Genomic DNA, 20,560 nt, shown 5'->3' on the forward strand with positions numbered 1-20,560 from the left:
GTCAATCAGGCCACCGCAGAATGGCAGAGCTACTTCCTTAAGACTTCTCAAGACGCAGGAAGGAAGAGATATGGGGATGTATGTATATGTATAGCTGACTCATTTTGTGATATAGCAGAAACTAACACACCGTTGTAAAGCAATTATACTCCAATAAAGATGTTAAAAAAAAGAAAAAGACTTCTCAGACAGTCATAGTCATTTGTGGCAAACACAAACATAGAATGACATCACCAGATTTTGCAAAATAAATTTGTAGTTTAGATAATCATTGCTCTCAATCAGGTAATTAACCTTTTTTTTTTTCTGGTTTGACATTATAAACAATGCTATTAAGATTAATATTTAGAGAGAGGCTCATTAGCTTGGTGCTCAATAATACATTGGGTTGGCCAAAAAGTTCGTTCAGGTTTTTCCATCAGATGTTACAGAAAAACCCAAAGGAACTTTTTGGCCAACCAATAATTTTATATTATTAAGACTAGTTAAATTGAAAGTTACCTTTAGACTATATATAAAGAACTTCTTTGCTATGAAAATTAATAATGCATACAAGATTATAGGTTTAATTGCATTAGAATTTATATCTCAAAAACTGTGAAAGTACTAGTCTATATACAAATGTATAAACTACTAATTAGTTTTTAAAAATTTTTGACTAGCTTAGGCCTTAATAGTGGGATTCTGAGATTTTAGTTTGTCTGTATCCCTAAGGGTAATAAACTTATTTCTTTTGGAAATTCTGTGGTTTGAAATTCAATGTGTATGAAACCTAAATTACCTTGAATCAAAGGGGTCTTATTCTCTATAATATATATGAAAAGAGTTTTCTTGTTGATTAGTAAATTAGTCTTAGTATTCATTATTGGAAAATGGAAAAGGTCAGTATACCTGACAACGAACCGTTTTCTCTTCTTCAAAGAATTAATATACAGACTTATGATTCTAAGTTAAATTAACAAGGCCAGTGTTTTAGGAGCCAGTGATCAGTCATGGGTAGGTGGAAACTCCATCTGTTGTTCAAAAGCGTAAGGTTCTTTGAAGAAAAAAAAAAGTAAAAACTCCAAGTGATCCATTCCTAGCAAATTGTGTTTGCCTTCCCTACCCACTGTAGTTATCAAATCCCATGTGCCAGGTGGAGTTTTTGACATAAAGGACAGGAGCTTGGGAAAAGATATAGAGGAGGTTGATGAGAAAGGTAGGTTGATGAGAAAGGTAGGTTGATGAAAGGGTCTTCTAACAGTAATACAGGGTGTCTCAGCAATACAGCTTTGAATTACAAAGCTATATTTGATTCCTGTGTGCTGGTTTTACTCACCTCTTGTCTGTAAACAAGATTTGATTTCAAGCTTTTTAGTTATATGTTAATTGTCCATAAGGGAACCCATCTCAAGTTGTCATCTCTTTGATATTAGATCTGTGTGAAGGTTTAGTCTGATGTCAAGATGTAGCATTACCATTGAATCTATTCTGTAGTTGAATGTACCTGTCCTTATTTTCAGTTAGACAAATATGTAGTAACACCTCTTTTTTTTATCAAGTAGTCAAATATTTGACAAACTCAACTGTCTGAAATATAAATAAGAACCAGAAAAGAACTAAAAACATCCTTTGAACTTCTAGAATTGATGTCACAGTGTCCATGCACTAAAATATAAACTTAATTTATGGGGAAGTCTCCTAGCTTGCATGTGGTTAGTCCTCTAGCTTCCCACTTCGCAGCAAGTTAGACCAAGATGAGGGGAGATAAGATCAAAAAGGGGAAACTGACACCTTAAGAATAAGATTAGGATTCTTGAAATCATCAAAATTTAAAGGAAAAGGAAAAGGAAACACAAAATTTCAAGAGATATGGTAACCTAAAGCTGTTTAATGAGTGAAGGGGCAAGCAGCCATATATACCCTACGAAGCTCTGATAGAATTACTTTTAAAATAAAGATGTGTAATAGCACAAAAACACCACTCACTAGTGAACACATACAAAGGTTAAGTAGAATTTGACTTCTTAAGGTATAAGTTCAGTGTGTCTTATTTATGAAACCAGAAAAGTATTGACATACAGTGTAGCGAGATTTTCGTAAAAATATTTTCTGATAGTTTTAGCACCTAAGAAAATTAATTTTATTTGTCAGGGAAGTTTAGTTAGGTTGACATGCCAGGAAAATGAAGAATTGCTGTGTAAACCTGTGGATTTGTCCTCTGCTATATAGATTTGCAGAAACATGCCTATGTCTGAATTTCAAATGCAATTCAATTTCTAATGTATTACAAACTGTATTTAGTGTCAGGGATGTTAGATAGTAATTTAATTGTGAATGTGTATGTGTATATATTTTTAATGCGATTAATTGGCATGTTATAATAAGCTAAGTGATATTTAATTATAATTCTTTTATTCTTTACTCTAAACCAGGTAATCTATGATGAAAGCATTTGATAAGTAAATATAAATAAAAATTATTTTAATCTGTGTCACAGATTAGTAGATCAAAAGAGATTATCTTTTCCAGAAATCTTCTTTTGGGGAAGTAAACAGTAACCAAAGCAGTTTATTTTCTTATATTATCTTAAATCTTTCAGGGATGGAATTGTACATCTTTCATTTTTATAATGGAGGAAATTATCTTGTATAACACTTTCTAAGTGTATTCTACAAATGAACCTTTTAGATTGTATGGAATTCTACAGTGCTTTTTAGTAGTATTCTGGTAATTTTGCACGTTATGTAATGCTTCATACTATTTTTTAATATTTTTGCTTTATTTCTTTCCAGTTTTTTTTCTGAGACAAAACTGCTGCACAGACAAATCTGCTTTTTTTTTGTTTGTTTTTTTACAGTTAACACTATACCGTAAGCACCTCCCATTGTTGTTTGTTCCAGCATGTGAATTGTTTCATATACCCAACTATTCTCTTATTCTTAGACATGTAGTATTTTCCAATTTCTCTGTTTTATAAATAACATTATCCTTGTGCATATAGCTTTACTATTTTCTTAGGATACATTTCTGATAGTGGGCTATGAAAGGATACAGCAGTTTTGAGGCTCTTGGAATATATTGCTTATCAGCGTCTCTTGACCTAGAAAGCATTTAGGTGAACCATAGAATACCCTTAGAATCATTGGCCCAGATGTCCAGGAAAACTCATATGACATCACTCAGGGATTACAAATAGATTTCATCTCCTGTGTCTAAGAGATTTGTAGTCGCTACCTGGAGCACTGTGTTACGAGGCCATAACAGCGCCACAGTTGATTACTGATGTCTTCTGTGTGTGGGGGTGGGGGTGGGGGGTGCAATTGGAGAGTTAGCTATTTGCCCTTTATACACTCCATTAGAATAAAAACATTAATAATACTTTGCCGTTTGCGTGTAATTTTTTTTTTTGCTGTGAACTCCAAAATTGAATAAAAAGCATGCATTAGGTCAAAAGAATTTGTTCTAATATAAATATGACATTACCTTTTAAAATTTGGTAGTTGTAATCCAAATACACTCACCACTTTCAGAAAAATAAGCATAGATACAACCATAACTGAAGGTTGATCAGAGCTTATTTCAAAGTTTTTGTTAAAATATCTGATTTAATATAAAAATGTTTTGACTTGTTTTTATTCAGGAAGCATTGTAGATTAGTATACATTTCGCATTGTTCTGTTTTAAACCTATGAAATTCTAATACATAGGTTTTTCCTCATTTGTTTTACATACGATTGCAAGAAATGTTTAGAAGAATTGTGACCAAATCCATATAAAAAGGAGTTATCCTGTACCGTTGACATTTCTTAGCAGTAATGGAAATTACGGATAAATAGAACACTAGTGGTATTTCCATAATATCTGGAAAGTAACTTAACCGTATGTAACTCATAACTAATCCGTAATATATTTTCTTGTTCTTTTTAGACATTCTTCTAAATCACCAACTTTATAATTTCCCCAAAAGTAATTTTCAGTAGATTATCTGAATAGAAATTTAAAGCTCTCATCCAACTCATCTCTTGAATCGTCAGTTTTATCTCTTTTACTTGTAGCCCTCAGCTGTGATGTTAGGGCGATCTTGAGGTCATTTCATCTACAAATTAAAAATTATATAAAAACATTCTTCATGTTAACAGTATAACTTATCATCGTTTCAGGACTTTAATCTCAGTTGTTTCTCATGCATTGAATTCACACAAAGTTCCTAGTGAGCAGATGTACAGAATTAGAATTTGTGAAAAATACTTTCTTCAGATAATTAAACTTAAAAAGGAATGGTAAGTCTTGTTGTTTGCACATAGGAACCATTTTAATTATTAAGGATTCCTTTAGCCTTGGGAGTCCCTTTCTTTTCGTGTGTGTGTGTGTTTGAAAACTCAAATGCTGCTCTTTTGCTTTCTGACGTCTTTCCAGGCTACATTATTAAATAGTGTAGCATGATGCACCAGTATGTACATTTCTCATAGTTTAGAATATTGAATCTCTTACTGCTTTTACCTTTCTAGTTCCCTAGTTCCTAATGCTTCACAGCCAAAACTGTGTTTTTGCACCTCCATACAATTTTATTCGTCTCAAATAATGTGAACTTTGAAAAAGCAGCAATGAGGAACCATTATTCTGGCCCTTCAGTTATTCAACAGATACCTAATGAGCATCTTCTACTTGCTGAATGTACACGTGAATTCGTGAAAAGTAAGTTTTAAGGAGATCAGATGAAGGAAATAGCTTGAAAAAGTAAAAGTTAAAATGGCTGAAGATGGCTGGAGGCTTCTGAAATAGAGAATGCCTACTCTGGACAAGATGCTTTCTTACCATAAGCAAAAAGGAGCCAAAATAATTTAGTCTGTACCTCTAGATAGTTTCAGTGGCTTTTGTTTCCAGTTCCTCAGCCCTAGTCTGTGCCTGTAGTCCCTCACCAGTACTGAGTGAGGTAGAGCTTGGAGGAGTGGATTGTAGGGGAAAGGACTAAGCAAAGGATAAGTGAGAAGAAAATGAGAACCAGACATAGAATTGTCTGGAGATAAAAATGGTAATGCCTTGGGACTTTCCTGGTGGTCCAGTGGTTAAGACTCTGCGCTTCCACTGCAGGGGGTACAGGTTCCATCCTTGGTTGGGGAATTAAGATCCCGCAAGCCGCGTAGCCAAAAAAAAAGGTAGTGCCTTACATTGCTAAGGCATTTTACAGTTTACAAAGCATACTTTGGTCTTGACTATATTGTTAGTTTCCTGTTGCAGATAAAGAAATTGAAGCCACAGTTACTCAGCAAGTGGTAGAGAAAAGCTAGATTCCCAAGTCTAGTGTTCATTTTATTGCAGACATTCTAGGAACAATAGGAGAATGGGTAAAACAAACTCAGATAAATTCATACAATGGAATATCACACAGCAATAAAAAGGAACAAACATGGGTGAAAACCAGTAACATTATGCTGAGTGGAAAAAGCTTTACATTCATATACCCAAAAAAACTTTATGTAAAGATATAGAATAGATTAATCAGTGAGATGAAGTCAGTGGTAACAAATACAGTGATGTCTTCAAGTTATTTTGAGATGCATCAAAAATATAAAATGGGGACTTCCCTGGTGGCGCCGTGGTTGAGAATCCACCTGCCAATGTAGGGGACGTGGGTTCGACCCCTGGTCTGGGAAGATCCCACATGCTGCAGAGCAGCTAAGCCCGTGCACCACAACTACTGAGCCTGAGCTCTAGAGCCTGTGAGCCACAACTACTAAGCCCACCTGCCACAACTAGTGAAGCCCCCGTGCCTAGAGCCCGTGCTCCGCAACAGGAGAAGCCACTGCAATGAGAAGCTCGTGCACCGCAATGAAAAGTAGCCCCTTCTCACCACAACTAGAGAAAGCCCGCGCGCAGCAATGAAGACCCAACACAGCCAAAAATAAATAAATAAAATAAATTTATATTAAAAAAATAAAATGGATAGAGGGATGGATAACATAAGCAAGTGTTATAAAATGTTGTAGGATCTAGGTGGTCAGTATGTGGGTGTTCACTGTGCAAGTCTTTAAGTGTTCATAATAAAATGTTAGAAAAAATAAATTGTACCTTACTTTTAGTGGTTTTGAAAATATGTGTGAGCAAAAATAAAAATTTTTTCCCAAGAAGAACACAGCAGGAGGCAGCAGGAGCTGGTAAAAGACTGAATAATATGTGAAATACTGTCTTTGGAACTCGTTAAAAATATCTTTCCATATTGTCTGTGAATGTAGCCCCACTTAAAAGCCAAGACTTATCAAACCAGAAGAGTGGGGTTGAGTGGGAAGTGGGATGGAGGACCTTTCTGGAGTGATGTGGTTAGCATTACACAAGTTAAGCAGTTTACCAGATCTCAATGAATTGTACACTAAATGTCTGCATTTCATCACATATAAATTTTACCTTAAAAGTAAAAAAAAAAAAAAAAGGAAGTAAATATTGAATTCCAGTTAATTATACACATGCTTAACTGTTTTGGGGTTAAGTATACTGATCTCTAAAACTTATTTTGAAATGAATCAAAAATATAAAATGAGTTGAAGATAGGTGATAGGTATGTGATATAAAACAAATTGTAGAGTGTTAATCGTGAAGTCTAGGTTATCAGTATATGGGAATTCACTATATAGTTTTTATAACTTGAAGGGGAAGAAGACAAGGAACTAAGTAAGAGTCCAGGTATTGAAGCAATCATCTATATAAATATTGAATTGATTAAGAGTTTTTACAGGAGTAAGTAGCAGTGAACACACCTAGGGCCCAGATCTTGGTCTCTAATACCACTTCCCACTAAAAGAAACCAGAACTTTTTGGAAACATGGCAGATGCCAGATAAAAGTATTGTTAACAATGTAAATTTATGAAGTCGATGACTGAACTGAGGTTTCGTAAAAGAGTAGTGCTATGCTTAGGAAATATCCACTGAAATGGGACAAAGGGCCATAATGTATGTATGATTCAGAAAAAAATATATGCATATACGTGTGTGTGTGTGTGAAAGAGAAGGAAAGACTATGAATAATAAAGCAAATGAGATCAAATGTTAGCAATAGGTAAATCTGAGTAAAGCATAAATGGGCGTTCCTTGCACTATTTTTATTTTTGTAACATTTTGTAAGTTTGAAATTATTTTCCCCAAAAAGTTTATGACAGGAGTGGTGCTGGAGAGAAACAGGGTGATCCACTTAGCTGAGGTGTTGGACTGATTCTATTCTGTGCTGTCAGGCCAAGATAAGCAGCATATTATTTTTGTTTCCAGTCTTCTAGTGTTATATTTTCACTTTGATGTTTAAATTTTGTTCTTTGGTTTTGGCACAGTGATATTTCATTTTTAGTTCTTTTATATTATCATTGTTTTGCTCCTGTAACTATAGTATTTTCTTCATTGAACTTTGTAGATTTATTTAACTGAGCCATCTAATCTTAACCTTAGTTTTCACTAGGCTCTCAAGGTATTCATTGATAACCCTTGTAGTGTGGGAATTTTTATTTTTATACTTTTTAAAAACCAGCTTTATTAAAATATAATTCACCCATTTCAAGTGTAGAAATTATTGTTTTTTAGTATATTCACAATCAACTTTAGAACATTTCATCACCCCAAAAAGAAACCTCCTACCCATTAGCAATCACTCCCCATTTACCCCTCTTCCAATTACTAATCTACTTTTTGTCTCTGTGGATTTGCTTATTCTGGATATTTCATGTAAATGTAATCATTTAATATGTGGCCTTTTGTAAGTGGCTTCTTTTTACTTTCAAGGTACTTCCATGTTGTAGCATGTATCAGAACTTCATTCCTTTCTTTTTGCTGAGGAACATTGCATTGTATGGATATACGACATCTTATTTTTATTTATCCATCCATCAGTTGGTTGACATTTGGGTTGTTTCAATTTTGAGGCTGTTATGCTATGGAATAATGCTTCTGTGAATAGTTTTATACATGTTTTTATTTCTTTTGTGTATACATCTAAGAGTCGAATTGCTGGGTGTATTTTCACTCTGTTTACCTTTAAGGAACTGCCAGGCTGTTTTCCAGAGTGTCTACTCCATTTTAAAATCCCACCAGCAATGCACAAGAGTTCCAGTTACTCTACATCATGGCCAACATTTGTTATTATCTGTCTTTTTTCTTATAGCATCCTAATAGGTGTAAAATAGGCCTTTCTATACTTTTAAACCCTAAAACTATGATCAATTATTATCAATAAAATAATCTCCATCCTTTTCTAGCAGTGAGCCTGTCTCTTTATTAAATATGGAATACATAAAATAAGTGGAAATAAGATAGCATCAGAAAGGTTCTTTTCCCATTTTTTTGTTATCACTTCAAAATTATTTGGAGAGAATCTCAAGAGAAGAGAGATTTATTTTTAAAAATTGTACAGCTAGAACTCATAGTTTCTAAATGCCTATTATAGACAGGTACATATTTAGCATCTAACCCCTGAGTCTACGATAACCATTGATGCCACTGACCATTGCCACTATAGTCTCCAAAGTGGCTTCAGGAGCTTTTCCCCACGCTCACCATAGCTCGGAGCCCATCATCTGCTGTCTCCTGGGAGCTCAGAGCTTCTATTAGTATTAGTTTACCACATTATAGATTAAACTGGGCTGTATGGGCTCATCTGAGGTCTAACCATTGATTTTTAACATAGTTTCTACAGGAAAAATACAGCTTTTTTTTTTCAGCCTACTAACTTACAAATGACCATTTAGGACACAACCTGATTGTAATTTGGTAACTATCTGTCCATGAGGAAAGGCAAAATAAGTTGGAGTTATTTAACCTAATGTCAGAAAACTTTATGTTGACTTAAAGCCATCATCATGGATTATAACTTCAATGAAGGATTATTCTCTTTATTTTAAATGCAGTTTTTTATGTTTTTAAATTGTATTTTGTTGCCGTAAGTAGGAATTGATAAAGTGGGAATTTAATTTTGAAAATTTGTGTGTGTATCAAAGGAGAGTAGAAAGAAAAACAGTATTTCTTTCTCTCATATTTTTATCACTATAACAAAGGGAAGATGCTCCTATTTTCACCTCTTCCATAAAAGGCCAATTTTTTTTTTAACATCTTTATTGGGGTATAATTGCTTTACAATGGTGTGTTAGTTTCTGCTTTATAACAAAGTGAATCAGTCATACATAAACTTATGTTCCCATATGTCTTCCCTCTTGCGTCTCCCTCCCTCCCACCCTCCCTGTCCCACCTCTCCAGGCTGTCACAAAGCACCGAGCCAATATCCCTGTGCCATGCGGCTGCTTCCCACTAGCTATCTACCTTACTACGTTTATTAATGTGTATATGTCCATGACTCTCTCTCGCCCTGTCACAGCTCACCCTTCCCCCTCCCCATAACCTCAAGTCGGTTCTCTAGGAGGTCTGCGTCTTTATTCCTGCCTTACCCCTAGGTTCTTCATGACATTTTTTTTTTCTTAAATTCCATATATATGTGTTAGCATACGGTATTTGTCTTTTTCTTTCTGACTTACTTCACTCTGTATGACAGACTCTAGGTCTATCCACCTCATTACAAATAGCTCAATTTCGTTTCTTTTTATGGCTGAGTAATATTCCATTGTATATATGTGCCACATCTTCTTTATCCATTCATCCGATGATGGGCACTTAGGTTGTTTCCATCTCCGGGCTATTGTAAATAGAGCTGCAATGAACATTTTGGTACATGACTCTTTTTGAATTTTGGTTTTCTCAGGGTATATGCCCAGTAGTGGGATTGCTGGGTCATATGGTAGTTCTATTTGTAGTTTTTTAAGGAACCTCCATACTGTTCTCCATAGTGGCTGAACCAATTCACGTTCCCACCAGCAGTGCAAGAGTGTTCCCTTTTCTCCACACCCTCTCCAGCATTTATTGTTTCTAGATTTTTTGATGATGGCCATTCTGACTGGTGTGAGATGATATCTCATTGTAGTTTTGATTTGCAATTCTCTAATGATTAATGATGTTGAGCATTCTTTCATGTGTTTGTTGGCAGTCTGTATATCTTCTTTGGAGAAATGTCTATTTAGGTCTTCTGCCCATTTTTGGATTGGGTTGTTTGTTTTTTTGTTATTGAGCTGCATGAGCTGCTTGTAAATTTTGGAGATTAATCCTTTGTCGGTTGCTTCATTTGCAAATATTTTCTCCCATTCTGAGGGTTGTCTTTTGGTCTTGTTTATGGTTTCCTTTGCTGTGCAAAAGCTTTGAAGTTTCATTAGGTCCCATTTGTTTATTTTTGTTTTTATTTCCATTACTGTAGGAGGTGGGTCAGAAAGGATCTTGCTGTGATTTATGTCATAGAGTGTTCTGCCTATGTTTTCCTCTAAGAGTTTGATAGTTTCTGGCCTTATATTTAGGTCTTTAATCCATTTTGAGCTTATTTTTGTGTATGGTGTTAGGGAGTGATCTAGTCTCATACTTTTACATGTACCTGTCCAGTTTTCCCAGCACCACTTATTGAAGAGGCTGTCCTTTCTCCACTGTACATTACTGCCACCTTTATCAAAGATAAGGTGTCCATATGTGCATGGGTTTACCTCTGGGCTTTCTATCCTGTTCCATTGATCCATCTTTCTGTTTTTGTGCCAGTACCATACCGTCTTGATAACTGTAGCTTTGTAGTATAGTCTGAAGTCAGGGAGCCTGATTGCTCCAGTTCCTTTTTTAGTTCTCAAGATTGCTTTGGCTATTCGGGATCTTTTGTGTTTCCATACAAATTGCAAAACTTTTTGTTCTAGTTCTGTGGAAAATGCCAGTGGTAGTTTGATAGGGATTGCATTGAATCTGTAGATTGCTTTGGGTAGTAGAGTCATTTTCACAATGTTGATTCTTCCAATCCAAGAACATGGTATATCTCTCCATCTATTAAAAGGCCAATTTTTCATGTTTGAGATGTGCATCCATATGTATAGTTACTTGCCTCATGTTTTATTTTCCTGATCAAGTTTAATTGACCTTTAAATAATAATTGTTATAGAGGATTGGATTAAAACCTGATTAATATGAGAATCATTTGTAGGTGGATTTTTTTCTTAAATGGAACTATAATAGTTTTAGATTAATTCAGTAAAAATTCCATGTCCTTTTCCCTAAAATGCATTAGTACCACTCCTACTGATCATCCATACACGGTATAATCCTAAGCAACTTCCTTTTTAATCTATGAAAAAATGAGTGTAATACCCTCTTTTTACAACTCATTTCATTAGGCTATTATGATGGCTGTCAAATGTACATAGGATGTAGGTTTACTTTTATTCCTTCCTCCCTCCCTTCCTTCTTTTTTCCTTCCTTCTCTGCTTTCTTTTTTTGGATGGCTTATTTCTCAGTTTTTTAATAGAAAAACTGTTGGCAGAAGGTATTCCCTAGACATACTATGCTGATGTATCAAAATAACAGCACATCCTGGGCTTTTAGGTTGCACTTACCTCAGGAGTCCACCAGCTATGAAGTACTGATGAAGGACGTTCTTGCTATGCAAGACTAATTAGGCTTCCAGGTCCATGGTGTTAAATCTACAGAGGTACCTGGCTATGCCTAAAGTCCAAAGCTTGACCTGAATATTTCCAATTAACATTTTCTTTTTCAGGGGACCATGAACTTCCCCCCAGTAAATATGAACTATCATTTTGGTAATTTCTTTTTGTGTTGAATTCTTACAGCTCTCCACCCAAGGAGATGCAAGTCAGGTGATTGGACCTCTAACCGAAGGGCAGAGAAGAAATGTGGCAGTAGTGAATTCACTATATAAGTTGCACCAATCGGTAACAAAGGTAACCTTTATTTTAATTAAGTTCTTTTGACTTAATTTCAAGTTCTTCTTTCTTCTTGCCTTAAATTTAGACAATAATGAGTTATTTAATTTTTTGCAGAAGAATGCAATGAAAATGTGATTGTAAAATAAGCTGAGGCATGAACTTTTTCTAAACAGTCTGATCCTGGCCTCTGTTGTTTGTATGACTTTTTGTCTGTACAGTTAGTTTAAAACACATGAACTGTAGATCCTCAAGGTTGCTTGGTATAGTTAAGTTTATTGAACAGATGATTTAAAGGTAGATTACTTGTGTTTTATACCCATTAAACCACATAATTTGGTATCATATGGGTGGTAGTAAATTATAGCAAATCTAGTAATAGTAAGAACTTGTAAGCCCTCTAATATGTCAGAAAGGTTCTACCTTTGTACAAAAAAGTGGGGGAGGAGATGCATTAAAAACAGTGAACTCGTATGTTATAATCATTGAAGACTATTTATGAGTAAAAAATATTTTTTTTGCTATTGATCTAATACTTGTTTAAAAAGTGACTGAACTTTAACTTGTTTGCCTTTATATATTATGTCTAAGATGAACTGTAAACATAAATATTAGGAAAGCAACACTTTCAACCCCTTCTTTGATTCTTGAGTTGCTTGTGTTTACTCTCTATTAATGATTTTCAAAATATTTGGTAAGTAGAGAGATAGTTAGAAGACCTGAAAAAGCCAAAGGTTAGATGATGTTCTTAAAACCTTGACCTCTAATATGAGCTTTTATATGCTAGATTGTATTTTAGAATAATTATAAGTAACAGTTTTTCATTTACTTAAATTTTTTAACAAGTCCTTTTATCAATTAGGGGTTTCCAAAATTTGTATTTTGCACACTAAACAAAATATATTTAAAGGGTTATTAACAGGTAAATCTCAGAAAAGTAAATAACAAAAGTAAATGAAAAGAATATATGATATAGTTTCCATTTCCTTTAATTATTACTCTAAAGAACCAAAAGCAATGCAAAGTTGTATTTATTTAGCCTGATTTAAATGTCTTTATTGATCATTTCAGAATTTTCATAATGTTGGTATTGATTTGTAAAAACGGAAACATTTGACATTTACTTGTTAAACATTATAGTCAGCCTACAAAGGGTGATTTTTTTTTTAAGAAATAAGTAAATATGACTTTAAACTGACTTTTTCAAGTTAAAACTTTATAATTAAGGAAAGCTAGCTATTAGAATTCTTAATGTTTCAGTTATTTGAAGTAGATATTTGCCTTATACAGGAAAACATTTTTAAACCTATCCTAACTACTAAACACTAACGGATTTTTAAAACATGTATGAGATACTACTCTAAAGTAACGATAATATTTTATATGTGGCTTGTGGAAACAGTTTTATCATGTGATGATCAAAATTAGTATTTATAAAAATAAATAACTTAAGCAAAACTATAACTGGATTTGTTCTAGGTGGTTTCCAGTCAGAGCTCATTCCCACCAGCAGCTGAGCAAACTATAATTTCAGCCCTAAAGGTAAAAGAATGTAATTTAATCTTTGACTCTATAGATTGGAATAGGTTTTAGAATTATTTGTTTGGATGAGTGGGAGATGTCACATTTTAAAAATAATTCAGAATCTTCTCCATATGCCAAAGTAGCATGTTGATGATTATCCTAAAGAGAGAGGCTACATGTGTGTTTATATTTTTCTAGAATTTAAAAATAGACCCTGTTGGTGTCTACAGACTGTGTTGCATTTATGATAATTGTATCATAAGCAAGAGAAGCAAGAGAGTTATAAGTATGCACTGTGTCTCAGGGCAGTGCAGCCCAGTATTATCCCAGTAAAGCAGTGGTTCTCCACCAGGGTGATTTTTGTCGCCTATGGGACATTTAACAATATCTGGAAACATTTTTGATTGTCATGACTTGGAGTGGGGTGCTCCTGGCATCTAGCACCAGGAATCCTGTCAAGCATCCTGCAGTGTACAAGCCAGCTCCCCACAGCACAGAATTATCAGGCCCAAAAATGTCAGTTATGCCAAGGCCTGGAAACTCTACTAAGGCCACATAGTAAAATAAAGACTCTGGAGCTCAACTGCCTGTGTATGAATCCCATCTCAACTATTTAACTAGCTGTATGACCTCAGACAAGTTAATAAGTTTTCTCTTGCCTTAGTTTCTGTATCTGTTGATATAAAATGGTACAGTATACCTACACAAAGGTAGTAAATGTCAACTGTTAGATTGAATTTAGATCACTTGGGTAGAGTTAAGAGAGAGAAAGAGGGAAGGAGAAAGAGAGATGGTCTACCACCAGTAAACTCCAAGGAGAAATATTCAGAGAGTAAAGAGGATACAAAGAAAGAACAATCATTGAGGAAGAAAATTGGGAGAGGACAGTGTCACAAGTCCTGAAGGAGAAGGGAAATTCCGAGGTCAAGTGCTGTCCATGGGTGACATGGATGGGGATTTAAGGCTGCAAAACTTAAGGACACTAAATTCATATATGAGGGAGGAGGAGACAGTCTGTTTTCCTCCAACATAGAAAAAGTATGCTTGGATGTTTTCTCTGAATCCTTTTCTTTTTCCCAATGTACTTATCTCATTATGATGAAGTAGTATTAGAGCTGCCGTAATAAAAATAATTGTTTTTAGTAAGAGTTGTCCAGTTTATTGATAATCAAAAAATACTGTAAAATCGGGCCAATAAGACAAACCAAAAGGTTTGTTTTATTCTTGCTTCCAGGCAGGGAATACATGTAGTCTTTTTTTTTTCAATATGTAGTTACTCATTTGTCTTTATCTTCTGGCCATAGCTGTCAAACATTTTTTGATCACTACCCAAGATAAGTAACATTTTACATTGTACCCCATACATACTATATAATCATTTATAAATATATACACATATATAATTGTATATATATAGAATATGCACTTATACACGTGGTTTGAGAAAGTCCATTCTGTATGTTAAGAGAGAGTTGCCTACACTTTGCCTGATGATGAAAGTCTCCTGGACAAGTCAAAAATAGAAGTTCTTCAGACACTGTAATTCATTGTTGGGTAGACTTTCTGTATCTGTATTTTTAACTTACAATAAAGGTTATTCTTCGTATTAGTCACTTTAGGCTGGGGTTGAGGCCAGTGCAGGGGAAATTGCCCTCATCTTGAGCTGTGGCCTTCACTCTGAGGTTTGCTCACCAGGACTGGTGTCTGATGTTGCTGGGCACCGCAGTTTGCTGAGGCTTCGCCAGTTTTGCCTTTGAGAACTGGGTAAGAGACGACTACCGGTCTGTTCACGACTCTCCTCCTGCAGTGACCCTGTCAATTAGAGACCGAATTTCTTGTGTTAACAGACCTCAGTGAAACAGTTTTGGCCTTGCTTTTTAATTAAATTTCATTAAAAATCTTTATGGCATAATAAGTGAAGAACAAACAGAATCCTCTGACTCAAAGAAAAAAAAGAGAGTCTTGAATTTTCATAAAATTGTAGGAAACTTACTGCATCACTTTGAATTAGGATGTTACAATGCATAAGTGCAACCCAAGAACCAAAAATCTGTATGCTTTTATTTATTTGATGGAAAAAATACTAAACATACTTTTTTACTTACTAAAAAATATAGGTAGACACATAATAGTCTCCTCTACCTTGTTGAGATTTTATCCAAAATTAAATGTTACTTTAGGTTCAAAGTTCATCATCTCATATTGCAAGCATTATCTCCTGTGTCATGGATGACATAATTAATATTAATGATTTTACATTTAGAGTCATTTCATTATAACCACCTCAGCTATAAGTAGCATTTAAACACCTTAGCCCAATAATTCTGATCCATTTGTTACTGAGATCATCTTGTGCAGATAGTATATTACAAAGTTTATATATGACAGTTCTCCCTTATTGTGTGGGTTTGATGTTCTATATACGGGAATATTCTGCATTGTTGAGGCTTCAGTATTTTTGTAATCTTTGCTATTTTAGGCAAGCACTTCCCTGCTTTGTAAAGAGCTTATGAAATATAATCTAGTATCCTTTCTCAGTTTCCTGTTGTAGTTATTAATCCTCTACCCATCCTTTACATGAAGGCATTCCCCACAATGCTCTCTTCTCTGTTTTATATTTTCCATTAAGTGGGAAACCTCACCCAGCTGTAAAGTTCTCTGTGTACACCATCGTATCATAATACAGATAGAGGCAGTTTTATTTCTTCCTTTCTCGTCTTGATGCCTTTTTCCATGCCTTGTTTCACCTGCTAGGACCTCCAGTACTATGTTGCCTAGAGCAGGTGAGAGTGGACTTGTCTACTTGTTCCTGACCTGGGGGAGAGCACTCAGTGTTTATTTTACTACTTAAAGGAGGCTATTTTAAACAAGTTCTTCTCTATTCCTGGTTTACTGAGACTTTTTAAAATTGTAAATGGTGGTGTTTCATCAAATAGCTTTTTCTGTATAAAATGATCATACAGTTTTACCTCTTTATTCTGTTAATAAAATACAGGAATTTATTTTCAAATATCAAACCAACCTTGATCATGATGTATTAGCCTTTTTATGTATTCTTGGATTTGATTTACTTAATTTTTGTTAAAGTGGTCATAAGGATATTGGTATATAGTTTTCTCTTTTGTAATTCTTTGTCTGGTTTTAGAAATGTTTCCTCCTTTTCTATGTTCTGAAAGAATCTGTGTAGAATTTGTATTGTTTTCTCCTTAAATGCTTAGTAGAATTCACCAGTGAAGCCATCTGGGCCTGTAGTTTTTTTGTAGGATGTTTATAACTACAAATTTAATTTGTTTAATAGATGCAGGACTATTCAGGTTATCTTTTTTCTGGAGTGAGCTTTGATACTTTGTGACTTAAGGTACTTGTCTATTCATCTAAGTTATCTAATTTGTCAAATAATGTACATAATATTCTTTAACTTTCCATTTAATGTCTATAGGACCTATAGTGATAACCTCTTCTTCATTTTTTATACTGATGATTTGTGTTCTCTTTTTTTTTCTTTATCAGTCTAGCTGTGGGTTTATCAATTTCATTGCTCTTTTCAGAGAACCAACTTTTGGCTTTATTAATTTTCTCTGCTGTTTGTCTTTCTATTTCACTGATTTCTGCTCTTGTCTTTTTTTTTTCTTATTTTGAATTTTCTTTGCCTTTTTTTGTTTGTTTTTTTGAGACCCTATACCATTGATTTTTAGACCCCCGCCCCCCCCAAAAATTTAAAGTTGTAAATTTCCCTCCAATTTTCTTATGTTGCACTTTTATCTTCATTCAGTTTGAAATATTTTCTATTTCCTTTGTGATTTCTTCTTTGATCCATGGTTTTTTCTTTTAATTTCTAATTTTTTGTGGTATTTCTAGATATCTTATTGTTTTCTTTTTTTTTTTGCGATACGCGGGCCTCTCACCCTTGTGGCCTCTCCCGTTGGGGAGCACAGGCTCCGGACACGCAGGCTCAGCAACCATGGCTCATGGGCCCAGCCGCTCCGCGGCATGTGGGATCTTCCCAGACCAGGGCACAAACCTGTGTCCCTTGCATCGGCAAGTGGACTCTCAACCAGTGCACCACCAGGGAAGCCCTGTTTTCTTTTTTTTAATCACTCTTTTATTGAAGTATAGTTGATTTACAGTGTTGTGATATTAATTTCTAATTTAATTCTCTTACCATCAGAAAACATATTCTGTATGATTTCAGCCCTTTTAAATGTATTGAGTATTATGGTCTAGCATGTGGTCTGTCTTGATGAATGAACCATGTGTACTTGACAAAAACATATAATCTTCAGTTGTTTAGTATCATTCTGTAAATATCAGTTAAGGTGTAGTGATGTGTTCAGATTTTATATGCCTCTACTGGTATTTTATATAGTTCTATCAATTGCTGAAAGATGGGAGTTAGAATTTTCTATGATTGTGAACTTGTTTATATCTCCTTTTCATTCTGTTGATTCTTGACTCCTCCGTTTTGAAGCTCTATTACTAGTTGCGTTGAAGCTCTGTTATATAAGTATGTATCATTTTTATGCCTTCTGTTGAACACTCTTTGTAATTATGACATATCCTTCTTTAGCTTTAATACTTATTGTCATGCATTGTTTTATCTGATATTAATTTAACTACTCTGTCTTCTGTTCATTTACTTTCAACTCCTGTGTCTTTATTTTTTTCAATACGCCTCTTGAAGACAGTATACAGTGGGTCTTGCCTCTTTTCTGTTCTGATAATCCCTGCCTTTTAATTGGAGTGTTTAATCCATTAACATAGTATAATTATCAGTAAGGTTTTATTTAGGTATATAGTTTTATTATTTGTTTTTTGTTTGTCTCCTCTGTTTTATTTCCTCTTTTCCACCTTTTCTGCCACCTTTTGGATTGTTTGATTATTAGTTATTTTTTTTAATTTCATTTTAACTTATTTCTTAGATTTTTACCTGTACCTCTTCTTCATTTTCTTTTTAGTTGCTCTTCTATGGATACATGCATCCTTAACTTTCCACAGTCTTTTAGAGTTAATATTGTACTGTAGCACATAAAATATAGAAACTTTGCATTTACTGAAGTACATTTACATCTCACTGCATGTAGTATAATTTTTTTAGCTTAACATTTCCATTTTGGTTCTTCTTTACACTTTCAGTCACTCTGCTGAGATTTCCTATTACTTTATTTATTATGGGCATTTTTTTCTCTACCTCACGGAGGTTCTTGCCTGATAATTGTAGAGTCTGGATCTTTTCACAGTTGGCAGCTATTGATTGTCTTTTCCCTTTAGAATTGACAACATCTCCTAGCTTTTTGTATGTAGTCATTTTAATATATCCTAGACAATGTGAATGTTGTGTTGTATAGACTCAGTATTTTTATATATTGCTCCTAAAAATGTTGACCATTGCTTTAGCAGTTAATTAGCTTGTTTAGACTCAAATTGTGCACTGTCAAACCTGCAGTTGGCCGCGTCTCAGATCTCAGTATAGTTCTTTAAGCCTTAGTTGCAAGCCATTTGTAGTTTGCCTTGTACACGCATGGTCAAGTCAGCTGAAGACTAGTGCTGAGTTCACACATAGAAAAATAGGATTTCTTCTTCTCTGGCTCTCTCCTTCCTGAGGTTCCCCTCTCACTCTCCAGCAGCCCTGGTTGAACCAGGCCTCCTTCCCCTTGTTCCTTTGACCTGAAAGACTGTAGGTTTGGTTTGGTTTGGTTTGGTTTGGTTTTTCTCTCAGAGTTTTAGCCACCCAGCCTTGCCACTACCATGACTATAGTCACTCTCAGAGCAGAATCACAAAAAAGGGAAAACTCAGTCTCTTCTGCTTGCTATATATTTACACACCCCTCTAAAACTAATTGCATTTTTCCATCTCCAGAAGCCTCCAGTAGGTTTTTTTGTTTTGTTTTTGGTATTTTTCCATGATTATTTGTAGGAGGATCTGTAGTTAGGTACTCACTCCTTCATACTAGCGTAGAAAACTTGCCCTTCCTTCTTGAAATCTCCTATTTATTTTCACCGTATTCCAGGATCTCTTCTTAACTTCTCTGCCCAGTATATACACATTGATATAACCAAAAGCTCATTGGAGTCAAATGCACCTAGAAAATCCCAGCTCTTCCACTTGATGGCTTTGGACACCTCCTTAACTTGACTTTAGTTTCCCTATCTACAAATTACTTTAGGTTCCACATCTGTAAGTTAGAGATTTTTGTAATTCTTAGAGGAAGGAATAATTGAGTTTTCAGTGGGATGATTACTTGCGAAGCCCATAGCACAGTATCCAGCATGTGACCTATACTAAAATACATGCTATTACCCCTCTTAATCCGTCAAAGGTTCCTCTTCTGGATGACCTTAAAATGGCATTTGGCCTTATTCTACAAATCATCCTCTGGGATCTCATTGACTCTTTTGGCTTCATCTCCCCTCTTAAAAGCTAAAGACAACCATATCTAGTCAAAACTTGCCAGAAACTACAGCTGTAAAGATCTCAGCACCTACTAGATAGCCCATGTGGATTTCCCTGTAAGTCCTTCAAGCTCGTGTCCAAAACTGAACTCATTATTTTCTCCCTCCGTCCCTAAATCAGCCAGCTGCGTCTGCATTTACACATTCAGTTGATAATGCCACCAAGTCATTAAAGAAAAAAAAATCTGAGTGTACCCTTCAGTCTTTACATTCCATATTTCTCACATCTGATTCCCGGTGTCTCCACCCTGTCTCCTCATCTCTGTTCCTGCTGCCTCTGATTTGGTTCAGGCACTCACCACTTTGCATCTATACTCCTACTGTATCCTCCCGACTTTAGTCTAATTTATCTATTCTGCTGTCCAGCATGATTTTTCCCCAATTCAAAGCTTTAACCACGGTTTTTTTTTCATTGCTTAAAACTCATTGTTGGTTTCCTAGTCCCTTCAGGATATATTCCCATCTCCTTAGCAGCCTACGCAGAGTACATCTGCTCTCTGTCTCTCTTCCACATAGGCAGCCACCTCATACCCTGTGTTGAACACCTGCGGTTCCCCAAATGTGTCAACTTCCCTAGGCTCCTGTGCCTTTGGCATATGGCCCCCACCAGCCTCCCACTCTCCCCCAACACACACACTTGGTTCTTAACCCATTTTGATCTTTGAAATTCAGTTCACACAACACCTTTGGTTTTTTAAATCCTTTCAGTATAAGTTGGGTGTCTCTCCCATCTTCCCATAGCACTCTGTAGAGCACTGATATCACTACAACTTGTTACCTTTTGTCACTAGATTGTGAGCTCCCTGAGGGCAAACTATAAGTGCATACACACACA

General features: G+C 35.1%; 1 protein-coding gene across 1 annotated transcript in view; it reads left to right on the top strand.

The window, feature by feature from the left end:
- The window catches only part of COG5 (component of oligomeric golgi complex 5), a 283,180-nt gene that overhangs the window by 232,642 nt on the left and 29,978 nt on the right, over positions 1 to 20,560 (top strand). The window contains exons 15-16 of the mRNA XM_067745932.1: positions 11,659 to 11,769; positions 13,231 to 13,293. Coding sequence (XP_067602033.1) covers positions 11,659 to 11,769; positions 13,231 to 13,293 — 174 coding nt within the window. The remainder of the gene's footprint in view (positions 1 to 11,658; positions 11,770 to 13,230; positions 13,294 to 20,560) is intronic.

The sequence above is a fragment of the Pseudorca crassidens genome, chromosome 8 (genome assembly GCF_039906515.1).
Source record: "Pseudorca crassidens isolate mPseCra1 chromosome 8, mPseCra1.hap1, whole genome shotgun sequence".
In the NCBI taxonomy this organism is placed as follows: domain Eukaryota; kingdom Metazoa; phylum Chordata; class Mammalia; order Artiodactyla; family Delphinidae; genus Pseudorca; species Pseudorca crassidens.